This window comes from Mytilus californianus, unplaced genomic scaffold (assembly GCF_021869535.1).
Source record: "Mytilus californianus isolate M0D057914Y unplaced genomic scaffold, xbMytCali1.0.p SCAF_13, whole genome shotgun sequence".
NCBI lineage: Eukaryota > Metazoa > Mollusca > Bivalvia > Mytilida > Mytilidae > Mytilus > Mytilus californianus.
The window spans coordinates 12,381,168-12,400,443 of NW_026262615.1; the positions used below are offsets into that span (position 1 = coordinate 12,381,168).

Below are 19,276 nucleotides of genomic sequence, written 5' to 3' on the forward strand. Positions count from 1 at the left end.
CTTTTTTTTGTAAATTTACTGGGGTGTAAAAGCGTTGACCGAAAGCGAAAGCGCTTCATTCTAAACATGTGCGCACGGTCAACGCTTTTACAACCCTATACAATTACTAAAAGAAGTATTCAATACTTATAATTACATTTTTTTGCTAGGATCATGAAAACACGATTTTTATCAAGTTTTTCTTTTGTTTACCTGTGCACTTTATTGTGGAATCTCGTGTCATCATGAATGTTACATTTCATGTTGAAATGAAGATTAATTTCAGAATGACGCGAGATTGCTGTTAGCCAATCAAAATAACGTATTATAATGAAATATACATGTAATGTAATTATGTGTTTAAGTTTGAGCATTTCTGCTGAAAGTAAATTTACAAAATCTCTTCTAACGCACAAAATGCATGAAGTGTTATTTTCATTTTGTGCGCTAGCATTCATTTGCACAATATGGGAAAAAATGAAAATAATGCACAAAACAATGGAATTGAAAAGAAGAGATAAGAAAAATATATGATACATTGATTTGGGACACATCGTACATGCACATAATAAACTTAAGGAAAACAAGGAATGAACGCTTTTTTTTTGTTGTTCTTCTTCTTAAAGTCGCAGAGTGTCCTTCATCCCGCAGGAAAAGTTTACATAGAAATTATCTGTGACGTTTTTAAGATCATTCAGTATACTCACAGCTTACAGCATCTTGCAATATTTACTTTTATGACAATGTAGATATACAGTGAGCATAATTCACAAATTCATACTCTTGCTCCTCCATCTGTATAAATCTGGCTACGTCTGTTTGCTATCAGAAAACGCAATTTAATTCAGATCAAACAATAAGAAATGCACTATGTCGTTATACCTTATAATAAAAATAAACATGTTTTTAAATTCAAATTGCCAAAGAAAACTTTATACAGGAGAACGATACCATAGGGGAGAAAACTCTTATAATCGAACAGAGACTGACAAAATCATGGTATAAAACAAAACAAAAAAGACACAAAGTCAAATAACAGTCCGAAAAAACTACATAAACAAACTAAAGACTGAGTGACAATAACTCCACCATAAAGCCGGGGCCGGTTTATCGCAGGTGCTTCGGAACGGAACACACATCTTGGTCTACATTTGGCACCAGTCGTGTTGCTCATGGTAAGTACACCTTCGGTGTTAAGTCCAATTCTGTGGTGTCACAGTCAGAGAAAAGAGGACGGGAGTGTGACTACGATAATTGTCACATATTCGTGGTCATCTGTGACACAGATATTTCATAACGGTCAACCAACTCATATTGAGGTCTAAGGTGTTAAACGTTCAGTTGAAAATCTAATAGTACATGTATTACCAATAAGGACGGAAGCATATTAATGTCATATGAATATACCCTGCTTTGTGCTAGACTAGTCCGAGATTGTTAATATGTCTGTTGGCTATTTTATGGGATTTCCTGGTGCCGTGTGACGTCAGAGCTTTCCCCTTAGTGCAAACATACAGATGACATGTAAAGCTCTTGTTTATGTTACGGTGCGTTAGTAATTGAATAATAGATACATTTTCTAGGAGTAAAATGTATAAGGCATCGAAAGATTGATCTACTAGTATTTGAAAATAATTATTTACCCGCCACAATTCCGAGTCGATTTTTTTTTTTTTTACGACTCCGACGACCAACGTCCCCAGCTAGTCCTAAAAAGGCAGTAGGACATCAGAGCAATCTCATACCATACAACATCCTGAGTCGAAATTTAAGTTTATATAGCTAGGTTAAAGTACATATCCAAACCATGTACCCCCTCCCTACACACGCACACACTCCAACTCAGCACGATGCTACAACAACATGCAAAACGTTTTATATAACTAGTTTATTTATCAGTAAAAATAAAATATTCTTAAAAATTGACATAAAATAAGTATTGCAGGTATTAATAGTTCATATACAATGATAGAATTAGATATTATTTTTATCACAGATGCATATTTTGTACATGTATCACATCAACGCTTATAACTAAATGTTTAAGGAGTAAACAAAACCTAACTTCAGTGGAGTTCTGCTGGATTCTAACACACATAACATTTGTCCTGGTAACAAATTTACATCAAAGTAAACAATAAAAGGCATGTCCGACTGTATATGGTATAAATACATTAGTCTCAAACAAAGAATTTGATATAAATAAAGGTCTTTGGGGGTAAAAGGTAAACCACAAAAAAAAGTGAAATGATCTCCATAGCATCGAAAGTTTTGCTCATGTCTTTAAACTCAAAAGGTTTCCAGTGCTGCATGAATCGACAAACATAATATTTTGCAGTTTAATCTGAGAAAGATTATCCCAGGACCGAAAAAAAAATCGGCAAAGTTAAATCGTAAACACGTTGATATGGTTCCAACAAGAATTTGTATGTTTACATGTTATGGAACGACTGAATGCTGTTTCTGGTAATGAGAACGAAAATGAACACATTTTGAACTGCAATGTCTATATTACTTTGCTTTCTCCGTTTCAGTCCAAATCTTCACAAATTCTGAAAAGAAATATATGCTGTATAAAGTTAAATTGCACTACACTGTTTTGTTTTGACCAACCACCGCAAACTATATTTAAATTTTAGATTAACAATTTTACTCGTTCAAAATATGGATATGATGCTTTCCATAACTGCAAAATAATGCGAACTCTATCAACGTCTTCTCCAAAATCTAGCTATAGATATTATTCATACCCTCCGTTTGATAGTGTACAGATAAAGTGGATAAAGTTCTTTAAACAAATCTCAACAGTAAATTACGACATGCATGGTTCCAAGAAAAGTAATGTGTTATCATTAAGGGACTTATCATTTTTTTTATCTTGGATGGAAGGGGAGGGGGGTGCTGGTCAAAATGTAGGGGGATCAAGTTTTTTTCTGTAAGTGGAAAAAGGGGGTTCAAATTTAATTTTTTTTATAAATTCAAAGCTTCAAAGTGGGGGGATCAATTTAATCTCTAATGAAACATTTGTGAACTTTTGAATCTTCAAGTATATCCTACATATCATGTGTGTCAAAGGTAAGTGTTTTGCATGTGAAATTTTGGCATGTTTAATAAAGGGGGATAAGGTAAAAATTGTGAAATATTATGGGGGGGGGGGGTCAAGAAAATTCATGTTTGATTTCAAAATGACCAGCCCCCCCCCCCCCCCCCCCCCCTGTTAAGTCCCTAACGTATTTTGACCGACGTAGCAAGGTTGTGTCATTGGTGGAGCAGGAAATGTTGATCCATTCGGAACAACCGCATTCGTTCGGAACACCCGCATTTACAACCTTTTATTCATTCAGGTGAATCTTAGTTCCACTACTTTAGTACTTTTGTAGTTTTTGTGTTCTCGGTCTGTTGTTTTTTCTTTTCGTCGCATTTTTCGGCAACGTTGTCTGTTTTTCTTCGAATTGTGTTTTATTTTACCCCTTTGCATGTTGTTTCTGTTTGAATTTAACCACGTGTTATAAGAGACATTCATCTGGTGCAGAAAAACTGGTATCGTTAATGTTATTATACCTTAGTTTATATCTCCTTTAATTCATACTAACCGTTATAATCTATTTTACCATCTCCATTTGCATCAGCATCTCGCATCATTTCTCCTAGCTCCTTGTCTGTAAGGGCTTCGCCTAATTTTGTCATTGCAACTTTTAATTCTTTACCATCTATATAGCCATTACCGTCTCTGTCGAATACTTTAAATGCTGCTCTTATCGATTCCTCTTGTGTCATTACTTCCGGGTTTTCCTTTAAATAGTTTTTCAAAAATTTGCGGAATTCATCCTTTTGTATTTTGTTATCGTCTGCAAAGGAAAAATACCATTTGAGTAACTGAATTACATTGCAACATTGGAATCAATTTCTCTAAGTGATCTAGCTGTTCTCTGTCTCTACTATGTGTGATTTTTATGGTTACTTGAGTACGCAGGTTAGAGATCACCCCCAGTTATTTGTGGGGTTCGTGTTGCTCAGCCTTTGGTTTTCTATGTTGTGTTTTGTGTACTATTGTTTGTCTGTTTGTCTGTTGGTCTTTTATTCTTTTTTAACCATAGCGTTGTCAGTTTATTTTCGACTTATGAGTTTGAATGTCTCTTTGATATCTTTCGCTTTTCTTTAAAGTGATATATTAGTTTAAAATATTGAAATATTTTAAGGTTTTCACGCTCTTCGTTGTCTACTCAAAGGCTTACACCTTGCATGTGGTATATATTTTTCTTTTTCTTTTATCAAAAGTATAGTATGCAATAAGTTTTTAAATTACGATTTTTTCGTATCGTTTTATATAAAGGTTAATAGGATTTCTTGCACTCAACAGACTTTTCTTAGCCTGTTGTTAAAGTTAAATCGAAGACACAATAAGATAACATCTTGTTCAATCACGTGGTTGATATTGGCGGCATGAAAACAAAACTTTTTTTAAATTTCGTGCGTCGGATGAGGTTTAACACCCTATTTAAAAAATATTCAGACATAAAGATGAAATCGAACTGATGAGAAAAAAAATCAATATCTGACAAGCGTGCATGGATATGAAATCTACGATATTGCATTCAATAGTCTACAAAATGGCGGCAATGTCTGAAAAAGTTGGTTCAAGACCAGATAAAACCAATCATCCTCTAAAACTAAAACTTTTTAAAACAATAAACATTTCATTTTTATTGAATTGGATACGTGGTAAGTTTTTGATGAATGTTATAACAGTGTACATAAGCAAAATCCCGCACAAATTACGCATCCAAATATATGACATTAGGGATATACGTCAAAGAGACAGTAACTCGATGATATCGATAATCAAAAGACATCCAGAAGTCAACGTATAGTCTTGATTTCCATATGATGAAGACATAATTTTTCGATCAGTTTAAGGGAGCTACCATTTGATTTTTATGGGGGGGCTAGGATGAAAAATTTTGTCCTGCCTTTTTATTTTTCCCTCTATTCGGTCCTGCCTTTTTATTTTTCACTCTATTCGGTCCTGCCTTTTTTTTTTAGTTTATCCTGACTTTTTTTTTACATAAATTGTCATCCTGCCTTTTTTTTTGCAAATAATCTCATCCTGCCTTTTTTTTTACTCAAAACTCCTGTCCTGCCTATTTTTTTCAAATTTCATCCTAGCCCCCCCCCCCCATAAAAATCAAATGGTAGCTCCCTAATTGAGGTCTGGAGCTGGCATGTCAGAAACTGCTAGTAGTCCTTTGTTAATTTATGCATCATTGTTATTTTCTTTGTTTCTTTTGTTACCTATTCTGACATCGGACTCGGACTTCGTTTAAACTGAGTTTTACTGTGCGTATTGCTGTGTGTTTGTTTTTCTACATTGGCTAGAGGTATAGGGGGAGGGTTGAGATCTCACAAAACATGTTTCTTATATCTATTTACCCCGCCGCATTTTTGCGCCTGTCCCAAGTCAGGAGCCTCTGGCCTTTGTGAGTCTTGTATGATTTTTAATTTTAGTTCATTTATATTTTTTGGAGTTTATTATGACGTCCATTATCACTGAACTAGTACACATTTTTGTTTAGGGGTCAGCTGAAGCACGCCTCCGGGTGCGGGATTTTCTCGCTGTGTTGAAGACCCATTGGTGGCCTTCGGCTGTTTTCTGCTCTTCGGTCGGGTTGTTGTCTCTTTGACACATTTCCCATTTCCATTCTCAATTTTATTGAACAAGACAGGTGTTTGTCTATATACATTTAATATTATGCCACATATGTTCAGCTGGTCATTTTTAACATTCTTACAGAGAGCTCAGGTTTTTGTGTGTGTCATTTTATTGTTGGTGTTAACACACAGTTATAATGTTTGTGTCATCTTATTGGTTGTGTTAACGCACAGTTTAACTTTGAACTTACTATTGACATCAAGTAACTTCATTGTCTCTGTAATTTCCTTTTTAGTTGGATTTAAATTTAAAAATCTCATAGCAGCTCCTAATTCTGAAGCTGTTATACTTTTGTCACCATTTTTATCAAATACTTTGAAAAGCTCGTCAATTTCTGAAATTAAAAAAAACAAAAAATCATAAAATGTTCTATAAATCATACGCAGAACCATTTGTGATTGGACAAAGCTTTACAAAAATTTATTGCTGACCCTTTTTCTATCATTTAATTGTCTCTCCCTTTCATCTGTATTGTTAACACATTATTCTCTACTCTGTAAACCCCATCCAGGCCCTCATAATTTTAGTCACATACAGAAAAACTAAGAGAGTAACATACCTTTGTCTAAATCTGTTGTTTTACGACTCTGAAATAGAAAAAATAGGCTACAAATCTAATAAAAATACATCTGCATGTATAAACAAGGTTAAAAGCATTCAGCAAATTGATTGTCCCCCTGTTTTTAGTTAGGTTGGTATTGTTAAATCGTTAGTTTTCCGTGCAGTTTATGTAGCTTGTTAACAGATACGTACTTTTTTTCATGCATATATAAAATTTGCTTATATGTCTTTGATATTGATTAGCAGTGATAAGTTAATGTATAACGTACATTTGCACACTTTGCTCATTGTTAAAGGTGACCTACAGTTGTGTGCATGATGTCCGTTTTGAAATCTGAGATCAACATATAAATGTACTAGTCCCAGTTGACACATATTTATTCCTTAACCTGTTATTTCATATATACATTTTTTTTAATGAATAGTTTTAGATGTAAATCATTTTTAGCCGTATTATCATGTCCAATTACAATTCACATAAAAAGCAAAGACCATCGCTGGCTATTTACAAAATAATTCTTAAACCAGATCATACGATTAACAATTATCGTTATTCTTATGTTCGATGAATTGCAATTGTATCCTAATTTTTATGTCAATTGAAGTAAGAACGGATTATAACAAGTAAAGTGTCAAATTCACAATTATGTATCCGAACACTTCAAATCAAATGATATCATAATTCTGATGTCACATGATATGAAATACGATTATGATGATAATTTTTATGTCAGATATGATTTAATAAAAAGGGATTATGACAAGTAAGGTGTCAAAATTCACTAATGAATCCGAACACTTCAAATCAGATCATATGAATAACTATTATCATAATTATGATGTCACATGATTTAAAATACGATTATGATAATTCTTATGTCAGATGATTTGAATTACGATTATGATAATTCTTATGTCAGATGAATTTTTTTAAAAAGGATTATGACAAGTAAAGTGTCGAAATTCACAATTATTCTAATGAATCCCAACACTTCAAAAATTATAATGCGATTGTAATCATTTTTACTTATACTTGTCATAATCCGTAATAAAACACGACTTGTCCTGAGTTTGAATATGAGTGGTCAAATAAATTTTATGGAAATTTGATGTACAGTATCGTTTTTATTTTTTTAATCTATATCTAATAAATACATTACATCAGTGATGTACAAAGGTTCTAAAAAGTAAGAAGATATATATAGGAAGGCCTAGACAGGGTTTACAGAATAGAGAATAATGGCCAAAGAGAACAGAAATGTAGGCAAAAAAATAATGAATGGAGTAAAATAGGCCAAAAAAAATTAAAACTGGAGTAAAATAGGCCATAAAATAAAGACTGGAGTAAAAAAGACTAAAAAAGAAAAACTGGAGTAAAATAGGCCAAAAAATGAAGAACAGAGAAAAATTTGAGTTACAAAAAAATAACGAACAGAGAAAAATTGAGTTACAAAAAATAAAGAACAAAGAACAAAATTGAGATATAAAAATAATGAAAAGAGAATTATGGCCAAAATAAATGAAGAATACAAAAAAAATGAAGAAGAAAAAAATGAAGAAGAATACGTAAATGAAGACACCCCCTCCATCTAGACCCGAATGTAGCAAGGGGCAATCAAAAACCACAGACAACACAATGACCAACCTTCTCTGCAAAAAATAGGTCAATGTGGATGAAAACTTAAAGAAATATTGAAATCAACGTGCAATGTTAGGGATTTAACCGAGCCGACCACCAGACCAAATAAAACTTCTAAAACAAAACAAATACAAACACGCCTAATTAACAAGTATAAATCTTGAATAACCGCTTAGACGTCACTGCATACGTTTTTATTTTTTGGTTTATATTTATTTTTAATTCATTAATTGGGTTTGAACTTGTAAAATCGATAATCCAGTTTCGTAACCTTTATCTTTTCCTTTTATGGTTTTAAATCTTATGTTATATGTTTCTTATGTGTAAATAATCGTTTGAAGTAATTCTATATACCAATGGCCTGTTACATATTTGTAATTGTGTTTGAACAATGCGTTTTGTACTTGTTTATAAAAGGTGAGACGTTAATAAAGTATTTAAGTGCATTGTAAATAATCCCAACATAAACAATATCAATAACAAAACATATGAGTATTTTTGTATGATCTGCTAATATTACGAAATGTGTAAATCACATTAACTTATTACGTCATAATTCCCGTAACAGATCATATCAAATACGATTTTCACGCAATAGACTGTAAAAATGGACAACTATCAAATAAATCGGATCAGCGGGTAATGTCAATTGCAATTAGGATTATTACATCATATTACATATAGCCCAGTAAAGAAAGGTATTCTGAATTTTTTTACCCTACAGATTTTTAATGTACATGCACAGATATGTTCAAAAGGAGGCTGTTTTAGAATATCGAGATATATACATGAATACCAGTATAATTTTAAATACTTCCTTTTAAATTAGACAATTAAATACAAACTTTTTTCTAGTGAAATTTTCTTGATTCTCTCGATACTAACAATAGCCTTACTCTCCACCCCCCCCCCCCCCCCTAGCTTTTCCCGCAACTTGATTTCTTGTCAAAATTCAAAAAACTTGACATATATGGATTGTGTGTTTTTTTTTATTCTAAGAATTTTATATTGTTAGCATATATTTGGAAGTGATTAAAATTAGTATTCACAATGACTTGACTAAACACGAGACGCCTTAAATCTTTACATTTATAATATAAACACTAGTTATCTTTCCTTAATTTATTCATTTTGTTTGTTAATTGAGTGTTTCATTGACGTTTAACCATCTCTCCCCCCTTCCCCTTTTTCTTGTATCAAATGTTTAACACAATGCCACGTCCGGGCTTTGCATAATTTGGAAGACACCACCATACCAATTTGAGCATTCCATTAACAATTAAACTTCTTTTACTAATCTTTGGAAACCATTTCAATGTAATAATGTTATATAATCAATGGACAAAGTAGGAAATTTCACAAACCATTTCATATATACAAAACAGTTATCAACCTCGAAGTATTGACTTTTAAATATCAAAAACAACCGCGATAGTGTGTTGCAGAATTGTGAAGGTCTGGAAGGGGGATCTTCATTTCTGTATTATTTTTTATTTTTATGCCATTTTTCACCTAATTCTTTGATTTTTGGGCCTTTTTTCTCTATATGATTATTTTTTTGCCTGATTTTCTCTATTCTTTAAAAAACATTTTTCTCTTGTTTGACCCCATTATTCTCTATTCTGCTAACCCCATCCAGACCCGCAATTATAGGAATCCAATAGTTTGTATTTCGGTTTTAATATCGCTAAAATGTAAATGTTTTGACTGAATACAGAAAATGTATAACCCAGCTAATAGCTTTTTATTTTATCAAAAGTTTACTAATAAAACATTCTTCTATATCCCCTTAAATGCATTAAAGAACGCAGTGGAAATTAATTATACAAAACTGTTTACAATCACCGTACATTTTTAAGTTATAACATGAACATGAATATCATTGAGCTGAAATCTTGATTCATTGAACACTATAGAGCTGAACCTTAAATACAACTATTGCAACATTTCAATTGGTTGTAAAGAAAATTTAAACAAAGAGTTCTCTTTCTTTTGGAAGTAAGATTCCCGAGCTAGAATTTTATAAGAGTTTCTGTCGTAGAGGCTGACGACTTGTTTCACAAAAATGCACGAGGGGTGCGTAAAAATGGTCGGTTTTATGATGAAATTTTAAATTCTAGGAAGAATTCAAAAATGTTGAATAGAAGTATTCGTATATTCGCCCCCTTCCCAAACGTAAATACGTAATGGTAAAAAGTATGTAAATATATATTGCTTAACTTCCTCTTGTTCAATATTGACCCCCGGGCAGAAATAATCAAACGTGACAAACAGCGATCCATGAAATTTCATTTTTTTATAATGTTTCTAATTATTTTGTACATGAAATTGATTGCAGTTTTCAATAATTCATGCTATTTCTATTTAAACTTCATTGTTTCTTTTTATATCTGCATGGCTCGTTACATTTTCATCAAAGCACTCATGAATAAACCCAGAAAAATCAATCAATGTATGTTTGTACAATTTTGTAGGCATTTTGTATTATGTTCCTGTCCATTTGTAAGTAATTGTTTCCTTATACTTCAGATAAAATTCCAAAGTATTGAATTTCGATATATTTGAGCAAATACAAATACGCGTTTAAATACAAAGTTTTGTTAGCAAAAAGACCACAGACATCAACAAATTGTATACTAGTACCTGAATGTAAGTGATGCTAGTTAAACAAAAACCTGAGGTTGAATTCCACTCAAGTCATGTTCAATATTATTAAATACCTATTTTTCACCCTTATCGGTTGTACAGTATAGCGCTCATGTTTCTATACATTAGTAAATTCCAAAACTTAAAACAAGAAACTTTGAGTATTCCATATATATAAAAATAAGGAAATGCGGTATGATTGCCAATGAGATAACTATCCACCAAAGTTCAAATAAAGTGGAAGTAAGCAATTATAGGCAACCATACGGCCTTCAATAATGAGAAAAACTCATACCGTATGGTCGGCTATAAAAGGCCCCGATATGAAAAATATTAAACAATTCAATAAAGAAAACTAACGGCCTAATTTATAACAAAACAATTAACGAAAAACAAATATGACAGGCATGAACCAACGACAACCACTGAACTACAGGCTCCTGACTTGGGACAGGCACATACAGAATGTGGCGGGGTTAAACAAGTTTGTGAGCGCTCAACCCCGACCTAACCTGTGACAGTGGTGTTACAGCACAACATAAGAACAAACTATAAAAATCAGTTGAAAAAAGCTTAACTCATCAGATCGATACAAAGCAGAAAAACCAATAAACATACATAAACAAAGACCAGACGTGGCATGACATATGAACAGTATATTAAGAAAAAATAGCAAACACATCAGTTATCTGAATAATGCATGATGATAAAGTGTTATTCTGATAAAAATGTTTCCTTAATATATAAGAAACCTACAGAAAAGTCACTTTTATATACACGAATCTTACATGCACAATGAACATATATATATACTACAAGGCAGGTGAAATTTTAAGCACTGTACATGTGCAAGTCTTAATGCACTTTTTGACACCGGTCTTTTTCAAATTCAAGTTATACTTAACACGTTTCAATATTGACATCGGTATGTTTTTATGAAAATTGTATCAAGTCTATAGACGTATTGATGATTTCTGACCTGAACGTTAAATTGTTTACATTTAGTAACCTAAATATACACAAGTGTTTAGAAAAATCCTGAGAATAAAAATACAAAATGACGTATTGTTAATCCATATTTACAGTGGCTTTCAAATCGAAATTGAAAATGTCATTTTAATTTATCATAGCATATATGTTTACACATTCAACTAAAAAGGTCAAGAAAGAAATGGATACTTTGAAATTGATTCAATCATGTTATTTGAATGACATGTAGCCTAAACATGATAAGTTTACTTATAGTTTAAATTCAAATATAGAGATGTTAGAAAATGTTACGGGGTCATCGGTTGAAAAAAGGTCAAATGCACTTTTTAATATGTCGCTCGATTTTAATATTAAAGGAACTGGCCTACTTATTTCAAGAAACAAACGAAATGGACATTCTTAGCCGACATTTTTTAAAATAACCAATACAAACTTAAGGATATGTGGTATGATTGCCAAAGAGACAACTATTCACTAGAGTCCAAATGAGGTGGATGTACGAAACTAGAAGACACTATATATATTCATTATCAATTAAGTTCAAAGTAGTTTGACTTTTCTGTTGATGTTTCGAAGAAGTCCATTGCAATTATAGCAGTTACTGAATATTATTTGTATAAATGTTCATCTACTTTCGTTATTATTATTTTTGTTTATAAAAGTTACTGGAATAACGACGGCTGAGTTTCAAGATATAATTTTGAAATGATATTACAGAATAAACTGTTTAATATATGTACAAAATTTATATATGCATCTCCCATTCGATAATAAAACCCAAGTTATAAAGAGCCCTGTACAGATAGGCGTCTGTTTGGATATATGGGATGTATAAATACATAGACACGTTCAACATCTCGAGTAGTGAGAGCTACTCTCGCCTTACATTAAGGAACCCTTGCAAGTACGCCCTGGGGTGTCCATGGGTGGATTTCTGCAAGGCATAACATCGATCTACTCAATCCAACATAGTACTCTCCTTTACCAGTCCCAGGTGCACCCCCCCCCCCTTTTCCCTTTCTCTCCAAAAACTTTTAAATATTTTTTAAAGTATAGAGTTGACACCTGTTCATATGCTTTAACTTTTGTATTAAATCAAACAATTATCTGGGCAAGTTAATCCTATGCTTTGTACATTTAATACCTTTGACTTTCGGGGCGAGTTCTAAATGATCGGAATTGTACAACGTATGAGGTCTTCAAGTACAAAATTCATTTTCGTAAATTCCTTAAAATAAATCCGTAGTACAAAATACTATAACCACCCTTAATTAATTTATAAAATTGCATTATCAAATGAATGAATAAGAAAAAAAATATTTAATGTTATATATAAATATTCCTGTCTTTTCATGTTTTTAGTATATCTCATATTATTTCATTTCCTTAATCCGTCATGTTTTTTAATATTTTTCTTTGCATGTATTAAAACAGGATAAATCTTATTAAATTTTAAAGCTCATGAAACGTGTTTTAATCCTGATCATTCAATCATGTTTACATTAAAAATTGATTCAATAACATTGTTGAAAATCTTTACCTTACACACCTTTCTATCCATAAGAAAAATAAACTTAGAGTCTAATTATCCTTCCCCGACCCCCTCCCCCTTTTTTTTTGTAGAAGAATGATATGACATGCCACTAATGAGTACGATTTGGCTCTGCTGACAAAAATAACAATTAATTACATGGATGAAAGTATAAATTGAAAAAAGGTTTCTAGTAATTTTTCATGAGCATAAGAAAAACATGGTGAAAACGAATTATTTGAGGCACTGACCATTCATCTATACAGGTTCATGTTTTTTTTTTATTTTTTGATAAAATTGTTTGATTCAGAATTTCTTTAAAAAAATAACCTGTTTAAGATTAGAAGTTAAATTAAACAAAGACTAAATAAAACATTGATTTTCAAACAAAAAATCGTGCATTCCATGTTTGTTCTTGAAAAAACATCTTCTCAAGATACTAGAAACGATGTCCCACGTATGGATGGATTCATAGTCAAAGCTTTACAACATTGCAACATGTATACCTTAATCTGCTATTTTCTAATTGGCACAAATCAATTAAAAGATATAATTTGAAACGCTATAAATGCAAGAAATACGACAACTTAATGAAATCTTACCATGGTTAGGATTGACGGTAAATCCGTTCTCTTATTATTGATAGCTCAAATCTTTATGTATAGTATATAGTAAATATTATAGATCGGTGTCGTCAAAATCGACGGAATTATTAATTGATCGGAAAAGCCTATTGCAAATATTTTTGTTGTTGTAATAAAGTAAATTAAAAGATTCACCTGTTCACGGCTATCGGCTGTATCGTAGAAGAACGAGATTAAGAAGTCGACTTATATAGCCATTTTTGAAATTTAGAAAACATAACTTTTTAAGAAAATCATTACGACCATCTTACACATATTTATATTTTTTAGTCGACCACAAATGATTGGTGTATTCATATTAAAAGAACTTGCAACGTTTTCATCGCAGAATTTGCAATGTATTTTATATCGAAGAATAAGGTTTAATGTGGTCATTATTTTAATTTAAGGTTCCCCAGAACTATGCAATACTAAATTCAAATGAAATAGAAAAGCAATTTTATTACCTTTTGATGAACCATAACCATTTACTAGGTAAAAACGAGTCTTTCTTAGGTTTGGCCTAATCGAATTTAAATAGCCCTTTGTACGAAAGGAAACGTATATAAATACACTAATAACATGATTTGAATCAATATATTGTTCTATACCTGCATGTCTATTGTATTTTTGTTTCATATCCCTTTCTAATTCCTTTCAAGTGTTGTTTTTTATTGTCATCAAAATATGAAACCTACTAACCTAAACATAAAAAAAATCCCTGTGTCTTAAAACTTAAAGAGAAGAAAAGGAAATTCAGCATACACGTTGAATATTGTTGTTAGCTTAACGTCCAGTGGCAAATATTTCATGCATATTTAAGACGTTTAAATGTTCATGAACTTTTTGTAACTGGGAGTTTCTAAAATGACCTTCATCAGATAAGCACGTGAGTAAATGTTCTTTGCCCCTAAAACATTCAACGTTAATGGGTATTTAAAGCATGAAGATCTTAACTGAAATGTTACAATCAAAAAAGTCTTATGTTGTGTGGTAACGTAGGGGGAGAGTTAGCGCGTCCGCAGACATGTTTAACCCCGCCACATCCTGTAAGTGTCTGTCCCAAGTCAGGAGCCTGTAATTCAGTATTTGTCGTTTGTTGCTGTATATCATATTTGTTCTTCGTTTAATGTTTTGTTCATAAATCAGGCCGTTAGTTTTCTCGTTTGAATTGTTTAACATATACCATTTCGAGGCCTTTTATAGCTTATTTTGCGGTATTGGTTTTGCTCACTGTTGAAGGTCGTACGGTGACCTATAGTTGCTGACCTTCTACGTCAATTGGTCTCTGATGGAGAATTGTCTCATTGGCAATAATACAACATCTTCTTATTTTTATATAAATTATGACATGCTTAGGCAATTGCAACTTATATTTTTATTTCAATTAAAAAATTCATAATTTGAAAAAAATAAAAGTCTAACTGTAGACGAGTCTGATGTAGACGAAACGCATATGGCCTACCGAATCATAAACCTCGGTATAATTTTTTTGAGTTGAGTTTTTAAGTAAGAATTCAAAAATTGTTTCTGTAAATTGGCGTAAACGATGAAATATTTTTAAACGATAAAAAGTATTCGACGCTCTATTTTTACAAGAATTCTTATTTTAACGTGCTTTCCTGTTGTATGATATTTATAACATGACATATTGACTTCATACATATAGAATTATAAACAGAAAGAAATGGAGGCTTTGCCAAGCACTTATATCCTGTTTCGAACCGAGTACAAATACAATTTACATTTTGAGACAATGTATTATTTTTCTGTTTATAATGTAACCTTTAAAACTGTTCTGAATGAAATGATTTGGTTGAATCAACATTATTGAGAGTTTGAAGCGAACGACGTAAAATTTCCGAGAAAATGTATATCTGTCATAGATAAAACTCTACAAACATCACATACACGAGACTTCATACGACCAGTTTTTTTTTGTTTATAAAGCAAACGTTTATTCAGTGTATTCATTTTTACTGCGCAAAAAGCACAGATGCAGTATAATTTGACCTTATTCATTGACGTACACTATAGTATATTATCAGGAATGTTTGTTTAAAAATTCTGGGCAAGAATTAAAAAATATTCAGTAAAATGGTCTTAAAATCATCAATTATTTCAAGGTCATAAAATAAAAGTCTAGTACTCTCGCGTATATTCCAGAATAGAGTTATTAGATTTAAGTATATGTGTTAAGTGTTTTGTGCTGTTTGTACAAAACATTCTGTAAAGCACTTGAACATGAACTACGACTTAAAGATCATAAATATAAAAAAATCTTTTTGTTTGCACACTTTAACAGTGAAGTATAACAAAATAAATATTTCATTTCAATTTGGTGATCAATTATTTGTTGAATTCTATTTTTCTGTCATGTCGGCGAAGAAGCACAGCTAGAAAATTGATCGAAGATTGATTGATTGATTGTTGGTTGCTTAACGTCCAGTGGCAAATATTTCATGCATATTCAGGACGAGAACAAGTTAACAATAAATACAATAGGTAGGTTCTGTAATAGGGGCTTCCGGGATTAAGGTAGGAGAAATTTAGACTGCCACGGGAAATGAGGGTATTCATCGAAGATAACCCCTGAAACTGGTAAAGAATATCAAATAAAAAAAATAAGGCATTTTCCAAATTCATCCTGCCTTTCCATTACCAGTAATCCAAAATTTAAACAACGATAAAAGAAAGACGCATAGAATAGTATAGATAATGGATTCTTGATTTAAATCAATTTAGAGAAATGATACGGTTATGGATTATAAAATAAATATTATTCTTTGAGATTTAAATACCAATTTAGTTTTAAATATCAACTAAAATAATGGACTTCGTCATAAAACTTTGATCCAAATTTTGGACTGTGATTGTCTTACATGTTATATTTTGTTCAATCAAATCGTTTGAATTCAGTGTATGTGAAAAAAAGTCAGAAGACAGCAAGGGGTCAATTAAGTCCAATAAAAAAAGACAACACCATGGCAAAAAAGAGAGTTGAAAATGCAAAACCTACACAGAAAACCTTCAGATTGATCAAAAAGTACCCGATCATAAAATCCAGGGGTGCTCCTAAAATTTACTCAGGCCATATTTTAAATTACCAATTACAAATACTATCCTACAAAACGATACTATTAAATGAGGCCTTCATTATTAAAATGCGGCGTCGTGAAAGTCGCTTAATTCCGTTTCACGCGTGCATATATTTATATCCATCAGCAAGCATCTCTCCTGTTTTGTGTCATGTTTTTTAATAAAATATTTTAACAAATACTCTGTGCATGACATGTAAAATACTGAAAAAGTCATCATAAGTTAATATAGGGATTATTTTACAGACGAAGTGTAATAAACAATTCTTTCTTTCAATTGGGCTTTCTATAGGTATAAAAGTATTTTCATGTAAGTCGTTACTGTTAACTTTTCCGTACTAAGTAATAAGTTAAAAAGCGTATATGCAAACAAAATCGAAATATATTTTTTTGAACCCTCGGTTGACGGAATAAGCATAGACATACATGAAGTGGATTTATAACAAAAAAGTTTAGATTCGTAATTTTCTTTTTACACTTTTTATTACTTATTTCTAATTTTATTTTTACATCGATTGATATATCATTTTTTATAATGCATTTCAATGTATGATGCCTATATTTCATAATTTAGTACCAACGTAGTTAGAATATGAACAATTGATTTAAATTTCACGCCATGTCGTATCTTTATATTTGTCTGGTTCTAAATTCACTTCAAGTCACGAATGTGAAATTATTTTGCTGGAATATTTTTAAAAGTTAACAAACATTTTCATTTCATTTACTATTATTTATTTAACGTCTTATCCTTATTTATGCAATTATTCTCTTACCTGTTTCGATTTTGTACTTGTTTTTGTTTTTGTACTCATTGTGTCTTCCTATGTAAACTTTGTGATATCACATGTATAATATTTCACAATAACTATGAACCTGGTCCCTTTATACGTGACTGGTTCCCTGTCGCTAACGACGCTTAAGAGCTTTAAACAATTTATTGACACTTTAATCAATTTTGTACATGTTTTTCACAAATTCAATATGTTTGAACAATTAACAATAATTATAACTATAGTTGAATGGCCATGTTATTAAACCACGTGACGAATACTAATTTCAAAATCTAAACTTCAAAGGAAGTTGTTATTTATTTAATTACTTGTTTTTGTTATTAAATAATGTACATATGTAATCTATACATCTGTGTTTTCTTGAACGCTGCAAACATTTAATAAAATAAATGAACACAATGAGCAATTGTGATTTTGAACAAGTTATGGTGCCATAAAAGTTTGATCCCGGTTAAAAGTACAAAATCCTAAATTCATGTGCAGTTTTTAATTAGAAATTTTTAATTAAACTTTCATTACAGATCATTATCTGAAAGATTTTTTTTTATTTACTTCATGTTTTAAATGGCAGCTTGATGGAAAAACAGATAACGAATTTCTACACTAGAGAAAAAAATTTGTATTTCGTTGGTTCGTGTCTGTCATATTTGTTTTTTCGTAAATTGTTTTGTTATAAATTAGGCCGCTAGCTTTCTCAATTGAATTGTTTCATATTTTTCATGTCGGGGCCTTTTATAGCCGACTGTACGGTTTTTCTCATTGTTGAAGGCCATACGGTGGTCTATAGTTGATTACATCCACTCCATTTGAACTTTGGTGGATAGTTGTCTATTTGACAATCATACCACATCTCCTTATTTTATATAATATCGCAACAATCTTGATCTCGTGTTCGAATGTACATCAGAATATATAACCAAATGTCCATATTCATACGATTGATACGATATTCCAGGGCTTGCATTTCCTATCACGATTTACTTGATAGAGGGTTGCTGCTCACAAGGAAGCTAGTAAACCAGGAGTTCCATGTGGTGAAGTTGAAATTATCTCTTTGTAAAGGAGAAGTTCCGGTAAAGGCTAATTTTGGCCTAAAATTTTAAAAACATCTGATGAAATATTTTTGACATTTTTTAAACACTTAAGTGTCTACTTCAGTCGATTCAGTTATTTTTTTTGTAAAAGATTTGAACTGATTTGATCATTAAAGACGCTCTAATTCAAGTTTAGATATGAAAAATATATCAAATATGCCATAAACGTCACTTTTCAGATGTTTTTTTGTCTAAAATGAAAGTGGCCGCATTCGTGTTCAGTCTCAACCTTTATATATGTTATGTAATATCATCAAGTACAATATATATTTAAATATTACGACTGAACACAAGTGCGGTCACTTCCATTTAAGCTAAAAACTGTCTAAAAATAGCACAAATGTTAAAATTGTGAAGATTTCAGTAATTGTTCGGAAATTAATGATGCTAGTACTTGATGCAATGTGCATTATATTGTCAAAAACAGCCAATATTTATGTAGCAAAAGTTTTTTGCTTTCCAATAAATAGTTAAAAGTTTACATTTTAAAAAATTTGTAAAAATGCTATATTTTGGCGCAAAAAGGCGGTCTTACCGTACCTACTCCTTTCACGGACTTCATCACAAGTTGGTTGACCGTTATGGAATATCTGTTTCACAGATGACGACGG

The 19,276-nt window shown here is 31.5% G+C and overlaps 1 protein-coding gene across 2 annotated transcripts; it reads right to left on the minus strand.

The window, feature by feature from the left end:
* Positions 1–1,849: 1,849 nt before the first annotated feature.
* LOC127723186 (neo-calmodulin-like) lies at positions 1,850–17,704 on the minus strand. Of its 2 annotated transcripts, none has more exons than XM_052229711.1 (5): positions 17,554–17,704; positions 6,249–6,276; positions 5,880–6,023; positions 3,573–3,827; positions 1,850–2,531 (listed from the first exon to the last, which is right to left on the minus strand). In XM_052229711.1, exons 1-5 carry the CDS (start codon positions 17,590–17,592, stop codon positions 2,491–2,493), a joined length of 507 nt encoding a protein of 168 aa, XP_052085671.1. In that variant the 5' UTR covers positions 17,593–17,704; the 3' UTR covers positions 1,850–2,490. The 2 variants fall into 2 exon arrangements, with proteins under 2 accessions (XP_052085671.1, XP_052085672.1); XM_052229712.1 differs by lacking the exon at positions 17,554–17,704 and adding an exon at positions 13,659–13,759.
* Positions 17,705–19,276: the final 1,572 nt, after the last annotated feature.

Coding starts and splice junctions, on each gene's coding strand:
- LOC127723186 (XM_052229711.1), bottom strand. CDS start 17,592: ATGAGTACAAAAACAAAAACAAGTACAAAATCGAAACAG. Junction 6,277..17,553: donor CAAGTACAAAATCGAAACAG/GTAAGAGAATAA, acceptor TTTCTATTTCAG/AGTCGTAAAACAACAGATTT. Junction 2,532..3,572: donor TGGTAAAATAGATTATAACG/GTTAGTATGAAT, acceptor ATTTCTTTTCAG/AATTTGTGAAGATTTGGACT.